We start from the raw sequence: 25,634 nt of genomic DNA, 5'->3' as shown, positions 1-25,634 counted from the left end.
GTATTGGGTATTTATTCAAAGAAACCCAAAACACTAATTGGAAAAGAAATATGCATTCATTGCAGCATTATTTATAATAGCCAAGATATGGAAGCAGCCCATGTGTCTGTTAATAGATGGATGGATAAAGAGGTAATGGTACATATATTCAATGGAATATGATTCAGCCATAAAAAGAGTGAAGTCTTGCCATCAGCAACAACATGATGGATCTAGCAGGAATGTTCAACTTGTGGCCCAAGGGCTGCATACAGCCCAGGATGGCTGTGAATGCAGCCCAACACAAAGTCATAAATTTACTTTAAACATTATGAGATTTTTTTGTGATTACATGTCACAATGTATTTAATGTGTGGCCCAAGACAATTCTTCCAGTGTGGTGCACAGACACCAAAAGGCTGGACACCACTGAAGAGGGTATTATGCTGAGTGAAATAAGTCAGACAGAGGAAGACACATGCCGTATGATTTCACTTATATGTGAAATCTAAAAGGCAGAATAAAAGAACAAACAAAACAGAAACAAATTCATAGATACAGAGAATAAACTGAGGGGTTCCAGATGGGAGGAGATTTGGGTAGATGGGTAAAAAAGGTGAAGAGATTAAGAAGTATAAATTGGTAGTTACAAAATAGTCATGGGAATATAAAGTACAGCATAGGTGATTTAGTCAATAATGTAATACCTGTGTATGTCAAATAGGTACTAGAGTTATCTGGGTGATCACTTTGCAGGTTATATAAATGTCAAATCACAGAGCTGCAACCCTGAAACTAATATTATGTTGTATGTCAACTGTAATTGAAAAATAAAAAATGATTTCAAATGGTTTTTTTTTTTAATTGTCCTCGAGCCCTGACTGGTGGAACTCAGTGGACTGAGCGTGGGCTGCGATCTAAAGGGTTACCAGTTCAATTCCCAGTCAGGCACATGCCTGGGCTGTGGGCCAGCTCCCCAGTGGGGGCCACATGAGAGGCAACCACACATTGATGTTTCTGTCCCTCTCTTTCTCCCTCCCTTCCCCTGTCTCTAAAAATAAATAAATAAAATCTTAAAAAAAATTTGTCCTCAAAGGATGAAGGAAAAGACTATGGAAAGGAAGTTTGGGCATTGTGCACTGAGATGGTTTCCTTTTCTGAAGGAGGGCAAGGAAAGTGATCCTGAGGAGGCATACATAGTCATATCTAAAACTGCTAGAAGCATTTACCAAGGGATAGTCTATGTTATCTGAACCCAGGTGGCAATGACAGCTAGTAGACTGGAGAACAGCTTGGGGAAGGGTGGATCTTATAGATAGACTAGGCTCCTGATGTTACATTGGTGGGGAAGTGCATGTTAAGAATATTTTAGCTGCTGTCAGGCACTTCCTCTGCTTTATACCTGCGTAGCTGCCCCACCCCCACCCCCACCCCAACTACCCAAGAGGGGAACCTGAGGCGGTTGCCCTTATTCTGCATGTAAGCTAAAATTAGCTCATCTGTCTTGCTGGTATGTTCTTTTACCCTTTGTCTTAGAGGTATGTGAGCCATGTCAGTGGTTCTGTTCAAATCAGCCCTCTGCTGTCTAACTTATTGGGCATTTTCTGAGGCTATTTCTGAGCCCTCTGTTCCAAGTGGACATGAAAAGTTTTCATATATGTTTTAACACAGGCTCTTTTGTGTGCAGGCAGAAAAGGACAGAGAATACATGGATGTTCTGCCATTAAGAAAACCCATTGCTCCTTCTGAAGTATTTGACAGGTTGTATTTAAAGACTGATAGCTGTCAAAGTGGAGGGGGTTTGGGGGGCTGGGTGAAAAGTGGTGAAGGGATTAAGCAATGTATACATATATCACATAGATACAGACAACAGTATGGTGATAGCCAGAGGGAAAGGGAGGTTAGGAAAGGTGGAAGCCGGCAAAGGAGGGATAAATGGGGATGTAAAGACACTTTGCTTTGGGGGATGGACATAGGATGCAGTGTGCAGATGTTTTGTCCAGTTGTACACTTGAAATCTATATGGTTTTGTGAGCCCATGTCACCCCAATAAACTCAATAAAAAAGAAGGAATTCCTTGTTATACCTTATCATTTCTTAAGACAGTGTCTCCTACCCTTCACCCCAGTTAAAATACTAGCCCTTGTATTTGTATGGCATTTTGTACTTTTCTAACACTTTCCTATACATTATTTGATCTTTAGAATATTTTTTGTTCAGGTTCCAAAGCCAAGTTCAAATGCTATTTTCTACAAAGGGAAATTTAATTTTAACTTCCTCTGACTGCTTGAGAAACTTTCTGTGATTATCTCTTGCTATTTAACAACTTTTCCTATTTTTATTCTAATTATTAATATGCATATCTTATTTATGAGACTATAAAATTTTCAATGGAAAAATCTAGATAGACTTCATCAACAACTGACATATAGCAGGCAAGTAGTGAATAATGGAGCTGAAATAAAGTAGGAAACAAATGCTTGAAGTTTAGATAACTTTACCAAACTTAGTTACTCTATTACTGGCAGACCTGGAACTTGAATTCAAATTTTCTCCTAGTCCTGTATTACTATTTTAAATTCTCTACTGCCCTGTTTCCCTTGTCCTGACTTCTTATTGCAGATGCCATTTACCCTTCAGCAGGAGGGAGGTAAGCAAAGTCTCTAATAGTCAGGAAAGGCTTTAAGAAGCTGGTAGACTTTGACATATGGATCTAATTTCACTGAACAAAATACAGGGGGAAGGTGTTCAAGACAGAGCTGGCAGTAAAAGCACATTGTAAGATAGGAGTAAGAGCATGATATGTGGAGTGATGAGACCAAGCCTGATAACCAGGGCATCAGGAATTGTTTGAGGCAGATCCCAAAAGCCATGCAGAAATTTCGGGATGTGATGTGGTAGGACGTAAAGGCCCATGCAGGTGGCTTCATATGGAGGAATTGTCTGTAGTAGGAAGACTTAAGAGTTTTCTGGTCTGCCATCCTTTTGGAAGTTACAACTGATGGCAGTGATCTAAGTCCCTAAACCTTCTGCCTCCTGGCTTGGTCAACTTTTAATATGAAGTATATTTTATTAAATATTGTAACTCACTCGGTAGCATAAAATGTTAGTTGCCAAATTTCCAAACCTACGGCCAGGAGCTCTCTTTCAATTTTGAAAGTTTCTGAACTCTTTGTCATGATAATGAGGATTTTGCCTTGCCTAGCAGATGCTGCCAGCCCTTGAGGCCTCTCTCTGGCACCCTGAATTAGGGGAGTTGAAAGAAAATGGAGCTCCTGAGGGAGAGCATGTGTCCTTAAATCACCCTCCCCTCAACCTTTTTCATCTCTGAATTTAGCCTCTGTCATTCAGTCACCATTTGGTTCAGGGAACTCAAATTCTTACCTACTGTCCAGGCTTTCAAATGTCCATATCCCTGCCCTGTCCTAAAGAATAGCAAATGTTGAAAAACCACTGGACTTCAATAACAGAGCTACACCAAACCCTGAACGAGGGAACATCTTAGTGTAAATTCCACATACACCAAACCTGACACTTCTCTCTTGTTCTGTGTCCCTGCTCTCCTCCCTCACCTCTCTCTCCATCTACTCTTCCTCTGAGTCTCTCTCTAAACATAATTCTTATGGTTTTTTGTTCAATACCCTATTTGAACAAAATATGCTATATTGCATACTTGGAAGTAGACAAAAATATAAAACTCCTGCTCTCATCTGTTCACACCACCAACCTCCTAATTCAGTTGTCCCTGCAGGAGATCCTAGCAACCTGTCCCAATGTTCTTTTCCAACCAATACCGTATGCTCTTATTCTTTTTTTCTGGAGGGAGGTGGAAGTTCACCAAAATCTGCCTTGTAACTGTTCCAAAAGGAAGCGTCTGAAAGCTAAAGGGAGAAGAAACAGAAGGTGATAAGTGTAATCTGTGCCCTTATAACAGAATTGTGGGAGTGTGGAATAATAGGAGGAGCACAGGTCTGAAGACTACATTTTGGACTTAGTTTTCTTTTAACTAACAGTTGTCCAGCCTTTACATATATTTCTTGCACATTTATGTGCTGTAAAGCTAAGGATCACAGTTCACGTTTGTGTCATCTGACAGTATTTAACATACAGTTGATGTTCAGTTGTGTCACCAGGGCCCCCACTGTGCTGTAACCTCCCTTCTCTGCCCAACTTCTCTATGCTCTTGGTTCAGGTATTATATCCACCACTTTCTAGCTTTGAGGCCTTGGGTAGATTTTGTAACTTCTGTGATTCTGAATTTGTTTCACCTTACATAAAAAAGAAATAAAACCTGCTTTATAGTTGTATTGCACAGATCTGATAAAATTACACATATGAATGCTTTATAACCTATGAAATGCTTTATGACCTATAAAATGATGAGAAAAATGTAAGGAGATTTTAGTTAAGAAATGTCAAAAAGCACCAAATTTTATCACAAACATGAACCATTATTCCAAATAGATTACATTGTATAGTTTCAGGCCTACTTATAGACCCAGGTTTGCTTAGGTTTTAGCTCATCTGGATACTTTGATTAAAGTTGACATTAGGGAAGAAAAAAATCTAACCTTTACCTATGTTTGATACTAAAGCCAATAACAATTACGTCACTTGAATGTAGATAGATTTCACTTTTCTTTGGTATCTTGGTGAAATTCCCTAAAGAATATCCAAGAGTAATTAAAGCAGAATAGCTCTGGTGGAAGAAGTACTTTAAAAGCAATTAGTAAAATGTAACAAACCTAGATGGAGACCGTATCTATATTCCCTCAGCCATTTCAAATATAAACTATATAAAATCTGTGTTCTAAATTCCCCAAAGGAAATAGCAGCAAGGATTTACTGATCTTTTCTTGCATACCCAGCTCTGTGGTAGAGGCATGGTGTGGTGCTAGGTATGAAATCCTGAAAGCCTGCTTTCCAGGAGCTCAATTCTGGTTGCATCCATAACACATAGAATAAATACGTTTTTTGTTAATGAGCTGAACCTTGAAAGGTAGAGTTTAGAGAGGCAGAGAGGAAGGGGGACCTTGCCTATGTTGGGATAGTAAGTATGCCGAATGCTGTCCATGGTACTATGCAAGGCTGCTGAGGTATGGTGAAGCCAGATTATGGAAGTCCTTGAAAGCCTGGTAGAGAAGACTGGATTTGACGCAATGAGAAATGATGACTCATGAGTTCTTGAGCCAGGAGATTGATAAGAAAATATTGTGTTAGGAAGCAATGTGCAGGGTGAATTAGAGTAGAAAGAGGTACCTACTACCAAAAAACCATTTGATAGCTCCCCTTGTAGGATATGGTAGGCATGGAGAAAGACTTTTGAAAACAAGATATAGCTAAAGAAAAGAAAACAAATTCAACTGGAGTCACAAGGTCACATTATGCTTTTTTTAACCAGTCAGAACTCTGGCATCGTAAGTGATTTTAGTGAAAAATTTGTCTCTCAAACAAAATTTTAACATTAAGTGATTAGTTTATAGGTTTAAAATGTAGTGAGTTCCCAGAGTTGAATCAGTGAATGGCTTCTGCACCTGACATGTTTCCACCAGCAAACATGTATAAGAATATGTCTTCTCTAGGCTTTCTCACCAACTTACACCATACACAAAAATAAATTGAAGATGGATAAAAGATTTAAATATAAGTCACAACACCGTAAAAGTCCCAGAGGAGAACATAGGCAGGAAAATCTCAGATACTCCACACAGCAATATTTTCACCAATATGTCCCCTAGAGCAAGGGACATAAAGGAAAGAATAAACAAATGGGACTTTGTCACATAAAAAGCTTCTGCACGGCTAAAGAAAACATCAACAAAATGAAAAGGGAACCAGCCTTATGGGAAAAGAGTACAACAGGCAATAAAATCCAACTGAGTTGAGTGTCATGTCGTCTGGCTTTCAAACTCTGGGCAGAGTCCTGGAGAAATATGGCAGAGCCTTCCTGAAGAAAACCTGTTTTGTTTTTGATGTTGTTGTTATTGTTGTTACTGTTGTTGTATAAGTTGGGAGAAGTATTGCCAAGTTTCTAAAAGCAAGATCACTCATCTACTTAGGCTAATTTACATGTATCTTAATTGCTTTGCAAAAGTGTCATGACTTTAGCTGAGAAAAAAAAAAACTATAGATTGGTTCTTAAGATTTTTTTTTTAACTACAGCATTTCTCCAGTGCCCAAAGTCTGTCATTCTTGAGCGTATCTCTCTGTCCTTTACAAAAAGGTTCCTCAACATGGCTTGAGTCCATAAGCAGGCCATGTTCCTTGTTGCTATGGGCCCATATCTAAAGTGGTACTTTGTGTCAGAGTATGGGAATGTCTTCGATTATTGTCTATATCACACATATGGCTAGGTTGCTTGAGTGGATCCAAATTTTATTAGCTTTGCTGTATTTCCTTTTATGCCTTGTTATTTTTTATTTTTATAGATATTCGATATTATTTTATATTACTTTCAGGTATATAGCATAGTGGTTAGACAATCATACACTTTACAAAGTGTCCCCCACCCCCCAGATATTTCCAGGGCCCACCTGATACCATACACAGTTATTATCATATTATTGACTATTTTCCCTGTGCTGTACTTTACATCCCTGTGACTATTCTCTAATTATCAATCTGTACTTCTTAATCCCTTTTTCATTCAACCCCCCAACCCTTCCCCTCTGACAACCCTCAGTCTGTTCTCTGTATCCATGAGTCTGTTTCTGTTTTGTTTGTTTATATGGTTCTTTAGATCCACATATAAGTAAAATCACATGGTATTTGTCTTTCTATGACTGATTTATTTCACTTAGCATAATACCTTCTAGGTCCATTCATGCTGTCATACATGGTAATATTTCATATTTTCTATGACCAAATAATTTTCCATTACATACAGGGGTGGGCAAAAGTAGGGTTACAGTTGTAATACAAATAAATAATATAATAATAAATAATGATACAAGAGTAATGAGGCCTGTCCAGAAAAAAGTCCAACCATTGTTAATATAATGAGAACTGTTTGTGCAACATCACTGTAACCTGGCAGCCAAGGAGAGTGGACTGGAATGCGCATGTGTGAACAATGACAACTTCACTGTACCAGTCAGTGGGGGTGGTAGATGCAGTTGAGTGAGCATGTGTACTGTGTGGTCACTGCATTCAAAATGACTGAGCAAATAGAGCAACAGGTCTGCATCAAATCTTGCATGACTTGAACATTCCTCCACAGAAACCATTTGGATGATACAAAAGGCCACAGCTATGGGCAACTGGTGATTGGCAGCTTCATCACAATAACACACCTGCTCATGCATCATGTCTTGTGCAGAGCTTTTTGGTGAGACATCAAATTACCCAGGTGACTCAGCTTCTTCACAGCCCAGATTTGGTGCCCTGAAACTTCTGGCTTTTCCCAAAACTAAAATCACCTTTGAAAGGGAAGAGACTTCAGACTGTTGATAAGATTCAGCAAAATACAATGGGGCAGCTGATGGTGACTGGGAGAACTGTGTGAGGTCCCAAGGTGCCTACTTTGAAGGGGACTGAGGCACCATTGTACTATATACAATGTTTCTTGTATCTTGTATCTTCTTCAATAAATGTCTATTTTTTCATATTACATGGCTGGATACTTTCTGGACAGACCTCATAAACTGTTTTGCATGCTCAGAACTGTAAACCTACTTTTGCCAACCCTTGTGTGTACCACATCATCTTTTCCACTCATCTATTGATGGCATTTAGAATGCCTCCATATCTTGGTTATTGTAAATAATGTTGCAATGAATATAGGATATATTTATCCTTTCACATTTGTATTTTGGATTTCTTCAGATATATACCGAGAAGAGGAATGGCTGAGTTATAACATCGTTACAGTTTTAAATTTTTTGAGGTAACTCCATACTGTTTTCCATACTGGCTGCACCAATTTGCATTCCCACCAGCAATGCAGTTTCCCTTTTCTTCACATCCTCGCCAACACTTGTTATTTGATGATTTATTGATGATAATCACTTTGGCAGGTGTGAAGTAATATCACACAGTGATTTTAACTTGTGTTTCTCTGATGATTAGTGATGCTGAGCATCTTTACATATATCTGTTGGTCTTCTGTACATCCTCTTTGGACAAGGGTCTATTCAGCTCCTCTGTCCATTTTTTAATTGGATTGTTTGGGGGGGGGGGGTTGGTGTTGAGTTGCATGAGTAATTTATAATTTTGGATATTAACTTTTTATCAAATGTATCATTGGCAAATATCTTCTTCCATTTAGTAGGTTGTCTTTTTATTTTGTTGATGATTTCTTTTGCTGTGCAAAAACATTTTACTTTGATGTAATCCCATATATTTATTTGTTCTTTTGTTTCCTTTACCTGTGGAGCTATATCAGAAAATATATTGCTAAGAGAAGTGCCTGAGAGTTTACTGCCTATGTTTTTTTTCCAGGAGTCTTTGGTTTCAAGACTTACATTTAAGTCTTTAATCCATTTTTAAGGTGGTCTAATTTCATTTTTTTGCATATATCTGTCCAAATTTCCCAAAACCATTTATTGAATAAAATGTCTTCCCCCATTGTATGTTCTTGCCTCTTTTGTCATATATGAATTATCCACATAAGTGTGGGCTTATTTCTAGGCTCTCTAGTCTGCTCCATTGATCTATATGTTTATTTTGATGCCAGTACCATCCTGACTTGATCATTAGGGTCTTGTAATGTAGTTTGATATCAGGTAGTGTGATACCTCCAACTTTGTTCTTCTTTCTCAAGATTGCTGTGGCTGATCAAGGTATCACCATTCAACATCATCATCTAATCAACTTTTACAGAGTACGTATCATGTTCTAAGTACTCTCTGAGCTAAGCCTTGTAGAGTTGTAGGACACTAAGTCTTATGAGGTTATCAGATATAAATAAGTAATGTTTATATGAAGTTTATATGAACACAGAGGAAATGAAAGTTCTTTGAGAACACAAAGAAGGGAAGAAACTAATTTTGAGGTGGGGAGAATCGAGGAAGGTGTCAATGAAAAATTGAAGGAATGGGAGAGTGAAGTGAAGAGGAAGCTAGAAAGGGGAGGAATGGGGAAAGGGGGGAGGTTGGGGGAAGCATCCTAGGTAGAGAGAATATCAAGTGCAAGAAGCCTGGAAACCAAAAAATGATCAAGCATATTAAGGGAACAGAGAAGGTTAGAATATTTGGGGAGTATAGGAGGCAAACAGAATGAAAGGAGAACAGAACTTGAGAGGCTGAGAGATTAAGAATGGTGTTAAATGCAAGGCAAAACAGAAATGTTTAAAGCAAGTTCTCAGGCCTATGATTTTGTAGCCATTGTTTACAGAATAGACTGTAATGCAGAGAGACTCATGACATCTGATAAAGTTCCTTTAGCCTGGAATGCCTTTCTTTCCTCTGTACTTCCCCATACATACCTCTTGAAAGACCATTTTTAAAGGTCATCTCAAATGTTGTGTCTCTTTTACCGTATCATACATTTGTTAGAATTTGTCTATAACTTGTTTTTCCCAATATATTCTGAATACCTTGAGAACATAGATCTAGTATGATTCACCTGTCTTTTCTGCTGCAGTGCATGATACTAACATGACCACAAGTGAAACCTAGTCAGTTGTTGAATTCATTTAAATGGTATCCCAAAGACCATCACTACTCAAGTCCCAAAGGTTATGTTGTTGAAGGCTCACAGGCAGAAACATGATTTATTTTATGCCTTGCTTTTTTTCCAGTTGGAAAAAGCCAAGGACAGCCCCAGCACAAATGTTGGTGTGGGTCATCTAGACTGTGAGACCTGAGGCTTAAAGGTCCTTGGGAAAGAGCATAGCAGCCTACTGGGACAGGAGCTATGAGCCCTCCTCAAGCCCAACCAAGGGGTAGGACAAGTAAGAGGGGTTGCTTTTCTTGTTGAGCATTTCCTAGCTTCAAAATACCTGTCTCCATACTAATATTATTTCAGTGCCATTACATTGCATGGTTTACCATGATAAGCAAAGCAATTTGTTGTACATTATTCAAACAGTGCTTATCAATTTTAGCTCAAAATAGATTTTAAAAACCCCACAAAAGTTGTCCTAAAATTCTGATCAGTGGGGAAAAGCTAAAGCAAACCCAGAACTGTTTTTGTATTGTAGCTATAAAAAATTATAATCCTTCTCCCAATTCATTTTTATAAACAGCTAAGGTATAAATAAATGAAAATGTGGGAAAACATATACCTTTAGATTGTCTCATTTAGAGCTAAGATTTGAAGTCATAGGAAAGGACTAAAGGATTGTCTGTTCATGGTTTAGCCTTCTAGTTTTGTAGAACAATGGCCCAAATAATTGATCATCATTAAGGTAATATTTATGATACTTAGTTTTCCCTTTTTAAAAAAGTGGGAACCACCCTGACTGGTATGGCTCAGTAGGTTGGGCATTGTCCTGCAAATTGAAAGGTCACCAGTTTGTCCAGTCAGGGTACAGGCCTGGGTTGTAGTCCAGGTGCCCAGTTGGGGGCATGCATGTGAAAGGCAACCGATTGACATTTCTCTCCCACGTTGATGTTTCTCTCCCTCTCTTTTTCCCTCCCTTCCTTAATCTCTAATACATACATACATACATACATACATACATACATATATACATACATCCTTTTAAAAATAAAAAATAGGGACCTAGTAGAGCCAACCGTACAAGGTTATTATAGGTACAAAATGAGATAACTTCTGTAACTGTGTTCAGCCTACCACCTAGTGAGTACATATATTCCTTTTTGCCCTTTCCCAACTCAAGCTCCCATACCCCTCTGCACCTCTTCTTTATCTCTTGCCAAACTGTATTTCCTCTGTGTGTATTCCCTTTACTGCAGAGCCATAAATCCTGAGTTCTTGGTCAGATTTTCTATTAAAGGAAGTTTATGTCCTTATGAAAATAACATCCCAGAGTAAAGTTACAACAGTACTAACATGTTCCCTGACATAGTGTTCTTATCCTGTCTGACAAAACTAGATAATTCTTCATACTTAAATATATTGCTCCTATATATATTTTATGGTAAATTACTTTTTACTAATAATCAATATTTGTCTGAGGCAATGGTTATTTATTTCATTACCTGAAAGAGGGTGAAGTACAGATCAGTAGCATATGGAAATTTATGTTTCAAAAGGCTTTTTTGGGCCAGGGGTTGGAAATGTTAGGAATTATAGAAAAACCATTTTGTATTTTAAGAAAAAAAAAACCATCTAGTCTTTTGGTCAGGAGACTTGGTTTCCTTTCATTGATCTACCATTATGTTATTTTGTGACATTGTTTTATTTTTTGTTTCTCTGTGACTTGGTCTTCCTGGTGATAAAATGAGCTTTAAGCGTAAGAGACAAGAAGACACCAAATTATTGAAATCTACACATAATTTTCCCCTTCTCAAGTCCCTGCCAAGATGGAATTACTGGAGGATTAAAGAGGAGTAAAATGATACCTGAAGTTCTATTGAGTTTCTTAAAAATAAAGGTGCAATCCATGATTCTATCTGACCCATAGGGTGCTCTCAGAGGCAGAGGTTCAGCCATCTGATCTGTCCATTCAGTTCCACCACAACTGAGCCCTCCATGCCAAGGGAGGGGGACTTTAATATTGCTAGCACTGTTTTCTACCTTTTAAAAGTCTCCAGCCTTTTTTTTCTGTGCAAATACAATAAACATCTCTTTCTCCTTTCCCTGGCACCTGTGGTTTATTGGCTACTCTTAAGTCAGATATTGTATAAAATGAGAAAAATGGGGCAATTGTCATATATGAATGTCAGGAGAAACCCAGGGTCATCTAACATTTAAAAAACCTGAATGATTGCCTAATACAGACTTACTATTTTATAGATAAGAAAATAAGCCTAAGTAGGTAAAATATCATACAGACTGAACTATGTAAAACTGTACCTTCTTACTTCAATTCCTTCAATGTTGTGCCTACCTTTTATAGTATATGCATGTATCAGGAGAAGTGAGTATACAACTGAGACTCCTGTAATAGCTGCTTGGCCATCAGTAGTCTGTGCTTTTTAATACAGAAATGGATACTTGGCTGAGGAGAAGGTCTAGGAAAAGGGACATTGGGAAGAAGAGGAATTTACAGATGTTGTAGTGGTATATGGTAGACATTTCATCTACGGTGGTCTTGACTTCTGTCATTTTGTATATACCTACCACCTAGGTAGGTGACCAGGAGATAAGAGGCTAAAGAAATGTGTTTTATGCCCTAAAATGTCAGATGGTGCTGTGACTTTTTCATAAATTCCAGATATTCTTGTAGTGCATCTTAAAATCCTGCTTTGGACTTGGAGGAATACTTCTCAGTACCAGAGTTAAAGTCATGAAAGCAAAGAAACCAAAGAATGAATTGTCTACCTCTTCATTCTTAGCAGTCAAATCTTAAAGCACAGAGAGAGAAGAACTGAATGTGGTGTATATATGTGTGTATGTATGAATTGGCTTGTTTTTTGAGAGCTTCAGAAGTAGAAATGAAGCAAACAGAAATAAAACCAATGTCCACAAGAACATACCCTTTAACCCCAGGTTACTCTGGACTGCACTTTGCACTCTTTGTAATTGGACAGCCATGCTTAAACAAAATGGGTTACTATCTTGAAGAAGATGTAAGTTTGCCTGCTTCCTCAGATTTTACGTTTAATAGTGTGGTGGCTTAGAAGGGGTAGAAGGATCTAGGATGTATGAATGAAGTGTGAGTTTCCAAATGCATTTATACAGTAAATATAAACAATGAAACAAAAACAATAGCAGTAACGAAGCCACTCTGAAAACAGGTAAATTCCAGTGAGTGTTTTAAGACCTCTCTAGCTGAAATAACCTTAAAACAGAGAAAAACAAGTTTAATGATTGATATATGTCTGAAATGTGCAGGTTGGACAACATTTGGACTTGGAATGAAACAATAAGAGATTACATTCATGGATAACCAACAAGATAAGGCTGTTGTTGCCTCAGCCAATGGAGAAAACGCTCTGATTAATGGGGTCAAAGAAAATGGTAAGGGAATTTAATTATAGTACATAATATCTCTCCCAGCATAGATTTTTAGTATCCACAATGTTTGGGTAGTTTAAGTCTAGAATGCCTCTGAGATTTATCTTAATCCTAAATTTTATTCTACCAAATTTCTAACTGGGCTAGATGGGTTTCTAAGACATATCTAATTCAACCATTTTGCTCTCTCAAGTTATATTGGTCAGATGAATACTTAAGTTCTTCAAAATCCCTACTGAATTAGAAATATGCCCTGATGTGAGTCTTGGAACTCTAGATTTAGTATGAGCTTTCAGAACAGAGGTATGAAAAATACGACTGAGCCTCGTAGCTCAGAACCATGAAGACCCCATCTGAGCATTTTCTTACCCTGAAAGCCTTGACTTTCTAGTTGATCATGCACTCAGTCCAATTATTTCCTCATTTCTGAGGAAAGTCTCTGCCTGAAGAAAAAGCTGAACCTCAAAAAAATGTCTCTTACTCACATGAATAGACTATAAAATCAGGGTTGTTTTTTAACATTACAATTTCTTGTTCTAAAGCTAGAGAAACTGAGGCTTAGCTTATATAATAAGATCAAGTACCAGAAACTGACCATGGGAAAGACAGTTAATGAGTCTGGTTTAAGACCTTTAATTTTATTTCTGTCATTTTTTCCCTTTTCTCTAGATTCAGACAACCAGGATATGGCAATGAAGTCATTTGCAGCTCTAGAGGCTGCTGCACCTGTCCAGCCTATACCAGTGGTTCAAAAAGAGACCATCATGTATCCCAGGGGTCTCTTGCCCCTGCCCTCCAAAAAGCCCTGTATGCAGAGCCCTCCCTCTCCTTTGGGCCTGATTGAAGCACCTGAGCATGCTGCTAATAGTGCTTCTGTGAATGCCATCTCCCTTACATCTGGTGTTGGAAAAGGCCTGAACACATGGTCACTGCCGAATGAGTGTGAGAAAGCTTCATTTGCCATAATGGAGCCTGCAGGCATGTCAGCTCTGAATGGGGACTGCCTCATGCAGCCAAGTCGGACTTGCTTGGGCTGCTTCATGGAATCCAAGGATGCAGTAGATCCCGAGCCAGGGATCAGTTTAAAAGTTGGTGATCTAAATAGGGATTATGAAACCTGTGCAGTCTCTGATATAGGGATTCAGTGTATTAATGCTGGAGAAAACATGAAATACGGAGAGCAGCTGCTCTCAGACCAGCTCCTGGGCTTCCCCCTACACAAATCAAGGGCGGGAGATAGACGAGAAGCCGAGAAACCTGACATCGACTTGGAGGATCCAGCTCAGAAAAGTTATTATGAGGCATTACTGTTAGATAAGTGCAACACGGAAGAGGCTTTACTGGCAAATTCCAATCAGGATTGGGGTTACTTTGAGACTTTCATTAGTGAGAGTAAAATTGAACTGCTTGACCTCTGTTCCAAGAATGAGCTGTCTGTCAACCTATTTTCTGAAGAAGATGTGGATAACTACATGTTTGATGATGATGAGTCAACACTAGGCAGTGATGTCTGCTCCCTGAAAATTCGATATGAGTCCTTCCAGGACAATGTTCGAGACAAGACCACCCTTCTGATGCAGGAGGATGCCCAATTCAACTTTTTTCCCAGTGTCTTTACTACCTGCCCCAAGCGGGAGTCTAAGAGTGGGACCCTGAAGCAAAGCAGTGATCTTTCCCAATTCAAGGTCCCTGACATGAGCATCATCTGGGGGGAAGAAGATAAAAATCTGGACAAGAAGAAGGGCAAAGAAGAAGGACAGGATGACAAAGGTGTGGAGAAAAAAGATGGAAAGGATAGTGGAGAAAAATCTGCCTTAAATAAACCATGCAGTGGGGCTGAGGGAGGGCAACTTAAGAATCCAAAGCAGGGCCATCTTGCCAATTCCTTGGAGGCATCAGGGAATTTCAGCGATGACAGTTCCTTTATTGAGGTCTCTTATGATGCCATGGGGGAGATCAAAGACTGTAGCCGCTATATGGCTCGGGACAATAATTCTGGCAGCTCCTCCTCCCAGCAGAACTATGGGCTGCGAGCAAAGAGAAAAGTCAGGTACAGTGAAGATTATCTATATGATGTTGACTCACTAGAGGGTGAAAAAGTAAATGAGAGGAAGGAATGGCTGCCAGGTGGTTCCAAAGAGGAAGATGATGATGAATGGTGTCCCAAAAAAAGAAGAAAAGTAACCCGTAAAGAGCCCCCTGTTATTATCAAATACATTATCATCAATCGTTTTAAAGGTGAGAAGAACATGCTGGTGAAGTTGGGTAGGGTGGATGCTAGTGAGACAACAGTGAATTTGAGTGAGCATCAGCTAAACAAATATGCCAAGCTGGCACCCTTAAAGGGCTTCTGGCAGAAGAAGAAGAAGCAGAGAAACAGCAGCACAGAATCCAACAAGACACACTTATGCCCAAAGCAAAGCTTTGAATCAGGTAGCTTTGAGGTGTCATTCCTGCCACCTACTCGCAAACGAAAATCTAAACTTGGCAACAGGCACAGGATTCAAAGAATCCCATCCATGGAAACTTCAGCAAGTGGTAAGCAAGTTTCATTCTGCAATGATCAGAAGCAAGCTAGTAGTCATAAAGAAGATGGAAGCCTGAAAGGTACACTGAAATCTCCCAACTGTGCAAATGGATCACATTTAAATGACATCACAGGCCCGGACTCAGTGAAATTCAAATCCCAAGATACAGAATTTAAGGGGCCAGAGAGAAGAGTGCTCAACAAAATCAAGTTTAAAAGTGAAGCCAGATTAAAATCAAAGAAACTCAAAGCTGGGCAAGAAAGCAAGCCAGTTGTTCAAATGAGCCCTCTTTTGGAAGACCAATCTGCCAAGGATAATTTAAACAATGAAGCTGTTCCTGGGACCTCAAACAGTTCCCATTTATCTGAATTTCATGAAGCAAAGATTGCTAAGAATTCTACTTTCCTACCAACAACCTGCTCTTCTGAAATGCCTCTATCATCTGCTAATGTTGCCACCAATATACCTGTTATACCTGGAGGGTATCTGCAGACATTGTTAGATGCTTCTGACTTGTCAAACAATACTGGTATCTCATTCTTCACTCACCATTCTCCAGAACAAAATGAAGGCAGCCTCACTCAAACAGAAAAATCATTTGCACCTCTCCAGCCTTCCCAGGACTGTGTGCTTTCATCACCTTCTGAGTCTGAGCTACAGCAGTCATCCCAAAACTTCAAAATGGAATCAAGCGACTATGGAAATGTGTGGCCCAACAAGCCTACTTCCGGTCCCCAGAAATTCATAGCTGAAGTCTCAAGTGAGACAGCTCCAAACCAATCCAGTGAATTTGGAGTCTCCCAGGTAGTGTCCATGGAAAATAACCTCACAGCTACAACATACAATCCAATCTGCCTCAATAATGGTGGCAGTAGTTGCAACAAGGTCCTATATGCCTCTGTGCAAGACACCCATCTTGCGTCTGATGACTCTTATCAATTATGTCACTTTAATAATGCAGAGATCTGCTTTCCTTTCCAACAGGGCCCAGTCAATATAGATGATGGTCAACTCTTTAGCTTTGATTCCATGGCCCCACTCTCTGTCAATTCAAGCAATTATTGCTCTTTAAGCTTGAAATCCTGTGAAAAGGATGGTGATGATGATATCACAGATGACTTCCTGGCCCATTGCAGTCCTAAGCTGGTGATCCAGCAGAACACTGATGAAATAGCACCACTAAAGGAGTCCAGTGACCTCCTGGATATCTCCAACTTCACTCCTGACAAATTTCGCCACTCTTCTCTCTCAGAGATGTCCCCACCTGACACCCCTAGTATTTCCCCTCAAATTACCAGATGTGAGAGTACAAAGACATTAGGAACACTGAAAGGGTTCCAAGAGGGTGCTCCAGGATCACTGGGCAACATGGAGAAGATCAAGTGGGACTGCAGTACGCTTTCACAGCAAGTGCAAGTGGAGGAAGGATTTTCTTTAAATGACCATCAGTTTCAGTTCCATATGTTCAACGATGAGGATTCTGTCAGCCTGCTCCAAAAAACCCCTTGCTTATCAACATTTAATGATCCATCTGGTCAAATGAATACGAACAACAAAGTTTCAAAATCAAGAAAGAAAAGTTCACCCAACAAGAGTGGGGCTATGAACCAAAGCTCTTCTCAGAAAAACACCAGGAAAAAATCCCCCAAAGTCACCAACAAAGGGATTGAAAAGCCATCTGGTAAAACCTTCCGCCAGGTCCCTAAGTCAACAAAGAAAGGGAAATACATGGCTGCAATCAATGGAGAGAAAATGCAAACTGACATTGGCCATGGGGGAGGTCAAATCAATGGCATATCCTCCACAGGGAAGACACTGACTGAATGTATCCAAAATGGTGATCCTGGGGCCCCTATGAAGATGCCAAGTCAGAAGGGACTTTCTGGAGATTGGGCTTTGGGGAAAGACAGCAGCCCAGGCTGGAGTGACATGAGCATGGGCACCAACACCAACAACCTCCTAGATGATGACCAGCGGGAATTTCAAGAGCCTTCCTATATCTTGTCCAACATTGCCTCTGGTATGGCAGATGTACAGAGATTCATGATGGCCTCCATAGAGCCCCTTTGGGAACCAATGCAGCATCATGGGGACCCCAACATATTATATTCCCCTGAGTCCAATAGTCTAAAATTAAAAACACTCAAAATATTGGCTGGGACACCACAGGAATCTAAGAAAAAAGTCAACAATGGGTCACCAGGAGCCACTAAGAATCACAGGTCCATCAAGGGTGTGAGTAAAAGTAATGGGAAAACAGCAATTGGTGATCCTGGTCGTGCAAACATGCCTGGTTATAACGAGGACTCTCGCTCTGCCTTCTTTGATAAAAAGTATAATAACCTGAGCACTTTAGGCAATAATGGACCAACACACAAAAAGTTATATCGTCACAAATCCAGCTCCAAGGCCTTGAGAGATGAGAAGTGTAAGGGAAAGCGCACGGAGCGAGAACAGGTCCGCAAGGAAGAGGCTGGGACACCTTCTTTTGAAAAACTGAGGTAATACTGCACCAAAATGGCTGAGATGGTGCACCCTTAGCTTTTCTACTGCCTGCTAAGCCTTCAGTCTGTCATTTTTCCCCTCTTGAAAGCAAAAGTTTGCATGAAAGAAACTGCCCAATTCCCTTCTTTTACAAAGTTTTTTAAAAAGGTAAAAGTGCATGAAAATCCCTATACCTTTAAGTTACCCAAAAGATTGGGCAATTTTGTTGTGTCTTGGCTAAGTATAAACTCTAACAAAGCTACTTTTTCTGCTATTCAATGTTAGTTTTTACTTATTGAGAAAATAGAACTAAAATATGCTCTTGAATAATTTGGGGGAAGGGAAGGGCTTTGCAGAAAAGAAAAAATTTCAACAGAAGAATTAAAAGCCAAGATTATTTAAGCAAAAAGAATGTAATTTGGAAAACAGAATTTCATCATTCAGCAAGTAGGAGTGCTTTCTAGTGCCCCCTGCTATTTGTATCTGTTTCTGCATCATACAGCATGTACTATGATATAAACAGATTTAGATTTGTGATCCCTTTTTGGGACATACAGTAAAACTAACTAAAATGGAATAAATTCTTTGGTTTTTCTGCAGGGATTCCGACTACAATCTCCTAAAAGCAGAAACAGCATTTTGGGTTTTACCTGTATTTGAAGAAGAGGCTCGCATTTTCCAGAAAGACATTTGATGTTTGTATTTTATTTCTTTCAAAATATGCCTTGTGGTATGTATGTTGACATGTAAGTGCTTAAAGAAAAGAATTTTTAAGTGTGGGAATAAGTCTTTGGAAACAAACTTTAATCTGATATTCTATGTAAAAGACTTTAAAAGTCACACAGTTGCACAAGTAGTTTATGCACTATTTACCCAAGGGGGGAAAAAAGGAAAACATTGTGCCAAACTACAAACAAGTGACTCTATTGTATATATTTTTAATTCTATATCAACATTTGGTTGTGAGTATTTGGGGAGCTTGTCCCTGTCGATTTACTAGAAACATTCCAGTGACTCTTGCTATTAACCACCCCCACCTTATGTGGATAGCACCTATAGATCACAGTGAAAAATATGTTGTGCTACATAATTTACCAAAACTTAAAGGATACTGTTTGAAATGTGCCAAATTTCCTTACCTCATCTCACAGATTCACCCCACAGTTTAAAGATCATTAATAAATTTTAAAATATATATATATATATGTGCATACATACATTATTTAAATGTTTTAAGCTCTACTGTCCTGTGTGGAAACATGAAGAATTAAACACGGCACAATAAAGGTTTGTTTGTTCCATTGCCTGAGGGTTAAAATGTTGGAAAAGTCTGGAAGTCACAATGGCTAAGTCCATCAGGGACCCAAGCATATACATTTACAGAACCTTTTACAAGGAAATAAAACAGCTGACTTAAAGTTTGTTTTCTAAAAGCAAAATCTGTAGCTGAAAATTATTTAAAATGCAAAGTTATATTGCTGATACTTTATATCTCAGTTTTATATATTTTATAATAGTCTGGGATAAATTATAAAATAACTATAAAATCAACACTAATGATAAATGAAGTAGCTTGCTTTTATTTATTTCCTACATGTTTTATTCCAGTTTTGTCAAAAGTGCACTCATATCATGGCTTTAGTTGTTCTCTAAATGTTTAATCTTGCAATGCTAATGTTATTTAAAGAAAATGTTATGATATTTCGGTACAATTGCATATATCTATCAGGTCAACTAACAGTTTATGGTAATGACTGATTTGGGCCATATATACTTAGTCTGAGGATGGCTAGTATTTGATGCCACACACTAAACTTAAATTTCAATTTTTTACATATATTTTTGAAATCACATTTTTTATTCCGTCCTACCCCCCTTTTTTAAAATTTCACAGCTCCAACATCCCTCACTACTAGCTTTTTCTTCCCCTTTATTTACCACTTTACTTCTAACATTTGATCTATTTTCCTTGCACAGTTGAAGGCCTGTGTGTCTGATGACTGATGCACTATGGCACAGATGAGATAATGAATGTGAAAGCGCTTTGTAGATCGTAAAGTGCTATACAGATATAGGGGATTAATATTATTAATGTTGTTGGTTGTTGTTGTTGTTAACCTTACTATTCTTACTAATATTATTACTCACCTATTAACTTTTGAATATATAGCCTGTGGGTGGAAGGGTGGAGAATAAGTGGGTGGGGGAAAAGGGGATTTTAAAAAAAGGGGGAAAATGTTTCAGAAGGAAAATTTAAGCAAAATATGAATCTACCTAGTTATTGCCACCTAAATATATTCAGAAACAAAGAAAAAACATTTGAAAGTAGTCAGAGACAAATGGATGGAAGCCTGTCACATATATTGACATACACACTTCCCAGTCCATGATTCATTTCACCAGCCTGCTCTACTACTTATAGCTAGGTTGTAAAATGAACAAGCCTGTGTTTTTGATGGTGTGATTGTGTATATCTGTAGGGATGAGTGGGTGAGGAGCATTTTGTGAAGCTGCTTCGGGCCTGTTTCTAGGCTGTGATGCTCTGTATGTAATGAGTCCTGGAAAATTAGTTACTGAAAAGGCACCACATGAAACATCTCCTGCTCTGCAGCTGCCATCCAAAAGGGAAAATAACCCAACTAGACCAATTTCTTCTATTTCCCCACTCTGATAACTAGCTGTTTGCACTAAATTCTATGACTGGTTCCTAGGAGCTGGTATTCGTTCTGTTTTTGTTTTTTCTATTTTGCAGCTGAATTTTAGTTTGGAATCACCAACTCTGCCTATATTGTGATCCCCACGACTCCAGACTTCAAAGTCACCTGCTGGCAATTAAAAGAAGAAATAAATAAAATGTTCCATGAGTACAATGTGTTTTATAAAAAAAAATATGGGAGCAGTTGTCCACTTTTTTCTCAGTATCAGTTCAGCTTTCAAGAAGGGGTGGGTGGGACAGAAGGACAACCTGAAACTGCTGGAAACAATTTTCTTGCTGTCTTTAGTCCTTTGCAATAGATGCTCTTTTGGTTTCTCCTGTAGAGCTCACTAGGGGCTAACTCTAGGGCATGATTCATCCTTTTCCCCCAAAAGAATTGCCATTTTAAAGTACCATTCTAAAATTGGCCTTCAGTGTATTATATGTTTTTAACATATAAATTAGTGTCCAGTAACCAATCACTTTCTATTAAAATATAACAAACTGAGTTGGAGTAATGATCACTAGCACAAGTCATAAGATGCTTATTCTCTTAATTATACTTAATATCCCCCTCAGTACATGATGTTCTGACTTCAGTTTTTAGGGCTTTGTTGATCCTGTCTCTCCTCTGAAAATTCTGTTTTTCCTGTTACAACATAGTAGGCCTGACTTTTTGGAGATCCCTTATTCAACCAACTGCCTTAGTGGAGTGAGAACCAGTGATATAAAAATAATGTTTTGCCCTAACACTGATATCTCAAGTCAGATATATGAAATTTTCCTTGGTCTGAAATTCCTGACTGTCGCTACCTACAAACCTCTCCTCTCTGAGAAGCTGCTTCTTATTAATGCCTTCCCGAATGAATCCCATTGAAGTTTTACTTTACTGGAAATGGTATTCTCTCTTATTCTCCTTACTTAACCTCAGTCCTTGGTCTTATAATTTTTTTCTTTTATAATCTCATATTCCACCTCCCCAAAGTGTCGGACTATATGAACCTTAAGCAGCCTACTCCCCTGTGGAAGTTCAGAGAAGAAACTTCTCACTCCTAATTACCTTTAATTGCTTTGATCACTTTCAAATCTAATTTTAAATACACATTCACACACATGCACAGAATTATGTCACATGACTGAGGAAAGTTGGAAATTCCTTTTCCTTGAAAATCTGTAAGAATAGATCTGATCCCCTTTCTACCCTGGTTAGGTGCTAGACTGTTTGGAGAAGGGTGTTGAAACAATGGCCTTGACCATGGTTCTTTGAGACTTTGGGATTATATTTGGGCTGTGATAACTGGCTTGAATGGCCTCTCTGGTGACTCATATACCACCTTCCTATGCTGCTTCCTTCCATCTTTCTCTTCTGACTTCTTGTTACTCTGTGCAATTATGTGTTAAGGCCTTACCATTTCCTAATGCTTTCAAACATCCTGCACTACCTTGACCATCATTTCTTTAGTCATCCCCCTGAAGTCCTTGGTGCTAGGTGGGCTTTTGTGACAACTTTCATCTTCTCTGAACTTGTTCTTTGCTGGGATGCATCTGTATCTGTGCTAGAGGGAGGGAGGTAAGTGTGTGCATAACAAAAAAGCATAAAGGATGCTTCACAAGCTGTAAACAATTCTGGATAGCGTCCTATGTTCTGTTATGTGAGGTTCTGCAGTTTTAGTGAATTTCCAGTTTAGTGGGTTGTAATCAGCATTTACTGCCTAAAGGAGAAAAACCATATCCAAGGACCTCTTAACTAAGCTTGCTCTTACCAAGTTGAACCATTTCGATGCATATCTGCCACATCTTCAATTTACAGATGCTCTCAGACCAGTCCCAAGAATTGAAGGGAGCTAAGTTTCTGCACTGAAGAGGAGAATGGAGCACTAGCTAGTCCTAACTAGTGCTAGAACTAGAAATGTTTGTTGAGAAATTAACTAATTTAAGGAGTTTTTGTTTTCATTTAGAGATTTTTTTAAATGACTACCCATCACTATACGAATATGTCTTTTTTATTATATAAAACTAATGTGAGATTTATTTTCTAATCATAAAATTCACTGAGCAAATCACTATATTTAGAAGGTTTAGTACCAAAATCAATCATCTTAGTAGTCAATCAAAGAGGGATCTTGTCAATACAATGTAGGCCAGGGATTTTGTAAAGGTGTCTCAAGTACCTGAATAAAAGAGAAAAAATTGTCTTGGCTCTTTAAACCTGGGAAACACGGTCACCTGCTTGACAGTCCTCAGCCAGCATGGCATTATTTTGATGACAGCACTCAGGCTATGCTTTAAGGCACATTATTTTTTTTTCACTTGGAGAGTTAAACAGTAACTACAGTCATCAAGCAGAGCCCCCATTACAGATACATGATTCTTGAGATGTACTCTTGGTTTCAGAATCATAACTAAAATGTAAATGTCATTAGAGAAGGACAATGTAAAAGAAAGAGGCTTAGTACAAAGCTGAAGGTATGAATGAGGCTTTTTAAAATCAGTATCTGAGTGAATAGATACTAATGTTAACACTCATCAACATGAGATAGAAAGGTTGTATGTCCATCTAACAGGCTCACTGGTTTCTGAGTCTTAAAAAGACATCCCCCTCAAAAAGAAGAAAGGAGATATTTAAATCATCTTGCCTCTTTGAGAGACACCTTGTTTTACAGCACAAAGGAAAAGGCTTAGAATGAAAACTAGAAGAGGCCTTTTGTTTTTGACTTCCCGTGAGGGGTGAGAAAGCTTAAGATGCTCTACTGGGATACCCGTAGCACTGACTAGGGTTTGATGCCTACAGAGTTTTGAATGTACTAGTCCTTAATTTAATTTCCATAAAACTGAATGCACCTCTTTGGTAAGTTACTGATTTATGGTGCTAAAAAAAATTACTATCCCCATTTTCCTCTTCTCCCAAACCCCTTAAACATTTAAGAAAATTTAAAATAAAAGTGTTAGAGGCCCTTTTTATGAATGTAACCTGAGTTTCTGTTTCATATATGACACTCCAACCTTAAAAAGTTAGGAAATTATTTGCCTTTTTTCTTTTAGAGTTAAGTTTTATAAATAATCTGTAGAGTCAATTGAAGTATAAAGCTTAAGGATCAGTCTTAAGACGCCTACAAAATCTTGTATATTTTTAAGTGTGCCAATTTGTAACATATTTTGTAAGTGTATATTTTTCTTAGAAAAGTGCTGTGAAGTGTCTGTATGTGAGAGTTTTCCTTTTGTGCACCACTAGGTGCTAATAAAAGGATATTTACTTCAAAGTTTCTGGTTTTAGAAACCACAATACAAAGAAAAAATACACTTTTGTTGGGAATTTTGTAACACAAAACATGTTGTGAAAGAGTATAGTGATCTTGTGCAAAAGAAAATGAACATTTGTGAGCTTCTTGCTGTTTTATAGATTTTCTTGTAAATTATTCTTGTAACGCCTCTGGTTTTGTTGTTCTTGTTGCAAAGGTTTTAAATATTTGTGACTGAGTGTATGGTGAAACTGTCATAATGTTACCTAGCTGAATTTTGTTATTGTTTATGGAATAAATAAAAAGAAAAGTTTAAAATACTGCTTTAGAATCATATGTAACAGAAATCAAACCATTTCTAATTAAATTCTATGTCCCCAATAAAAAGATCTTCATTGTCTAGAGCAGTGTTTCTCAAACTATCTGTAGTGAGACACCAATTTTTTTCTGAAATCCATCACAGACTGATACTATCATAAAACAAAATAAGGATGAATTTTAAAGGGAAAAGGGGAAAAGATATGCAAAATAAAAGCCACAATGTATTCAATTCAACATGTAAAATGACAATTTAAAACAAACATAGGGGAAAAGAAAAGAATTGCAAAAATGTTGACACAGGGCCAATAATTAATGTCAAATTACCATAGAAGGTTCTAACCATGCTTTGCGAAACACTCTGAGTAGGACTGGCAACATTACCATCATCTGCGAACTTGTTAGGAATGCTGAATTCCAAGCCTTACACTAATTCTACTGAATCAGAATCTGAATTTTAACATGATTCCTAGTTGGTTTGTGTGCATGTTAAAGTTTGAGAAGCACTGGGCTAGAGTTTTGTGTAGGGATTTTTTCCGCCCCTCAAACTGAGGAAACATCTTCTAGTGTGTCCTGTCTTCAAAGACCTTAGAACAAATGATGTCCTTGTTTTGTGGTCTAGATGGTTCTGCAGAAATGCAGTCCTCTCAAAGTGTCAACGCTGTTTATTGAAAGTAATAAATGCTAATTTGCCTGGTACCCAAGAGATGTCAGATTTTCCATAATTCCCTACAGTTCCTACATCATTTTACTTACCACTTGCCCATGGACCCTATTTTCTTTAATCAGTACTTTCCCAAATTCTGTTCCCACTGTGCTCAGTATTTTAATATTTGATATGTCTAAAAAAACTGGAGTCACACATCAGAGCCTAGAACTCTGGCTAACCACAAGAAGGTCAGTGTAGTACATACAAACCAATAGCCACTTCCTTAGTTTTAAATATCATTACTCAAAAGAAATTGAAAAATGCTTTTGATCTCATATATATCCACCACTTCAACTATCACCTAGATTCCCACAAATCTCTCCTGAGTTCCTAGATTACATTTTCAGTTATAAACTGCCTAACTGTACTTAGACATTCTGCAAGTTCCTCAGACTTATTTATTCAAGATCATTTCATAATCCGTTTACCCTCTGAGTGTGCTCTAGTTCAGTAAATGGGGCTACCATTCATCCAAGCCAGAGAGAAAGATTCACCAGCAACTCTTTTTCTCTTCCATCCTCAGATCCAATTGGCCACTGTCAGTTTTCCTGCCTATCTATCTTCATTGGTACTGCCTTAATTCAAGCTGTCGTGGTACTTCACCTGGCCTCTTACAAACATTGTCCTAATTCAGTGATATCCACACTTGAAATTCA

The 25,634-nt window shown here is 38.3% G+C and overlaps 1 protein-coding gene across 5 annotated transcripts in view; it reads left to right on the top strand.

Annotated features, from left to right (window-relative positions):
* The window catches only part of NEXMIF (neurite extension and migration factor), a 150,624-nt gene extending 125,629 nt beyond the window's left edge, over nucleotides 1-24,995 (top strand). For 2 of the 5 annotated variants that reach the window (XM_053917116.2, XM_071220238.1), the window contains 3 exons: nucleotides 12,883-13,008; nucleotides 13,675-18,034; nucleotides 18,618-24,995. In XM_053917116.2, the coding sequence (XP_053773091.1) occupies nucleotides 12,930-13,008; nucleotides 13,675-18,034; nucleotides 18,618-18,711 (4,533 nt within the window). In that variant the 5' untranslated portion in view covers nucleotides 12,883-12,929 and the 3' untranslated portion in view covers nucleotides 18,712-24,995. Of the gene's footprint in view, nucleotides 1-1,608; nucleotides 1,741-7,802; nucleotides 7,865-8,740; nucleotides 8,801-12,882; nucleotides 13,009-13,674; nucleotides 18,035-18,617 lie in introns of those variants that run through there. The other 3 variants (XM_071220239.1, XM_024555280.3, XM_045191256.2) reach the window with 3 other exon arrangements.
* The last annotated feature ends 639 nt before the right edge of the window (nucleotides 24,996-25,634 follow it).

This window comes from Desmodus rotundus, chromosome X, assembly GCF_022682495.2.
Source record: "Desmodus rotundus isolate HL8 chromosome X, HLdesRot8A.1, whole genome shotgun sequence".
NCBI lineage: Eukaryota > Metazoa > Chordata > Mammalia > Chiroptera > Phyllostomidae > Desmodus > Desmodus rotundus.
This window is presented reverse-complemented; position numbering and strand designations above follow the sequence as displayed.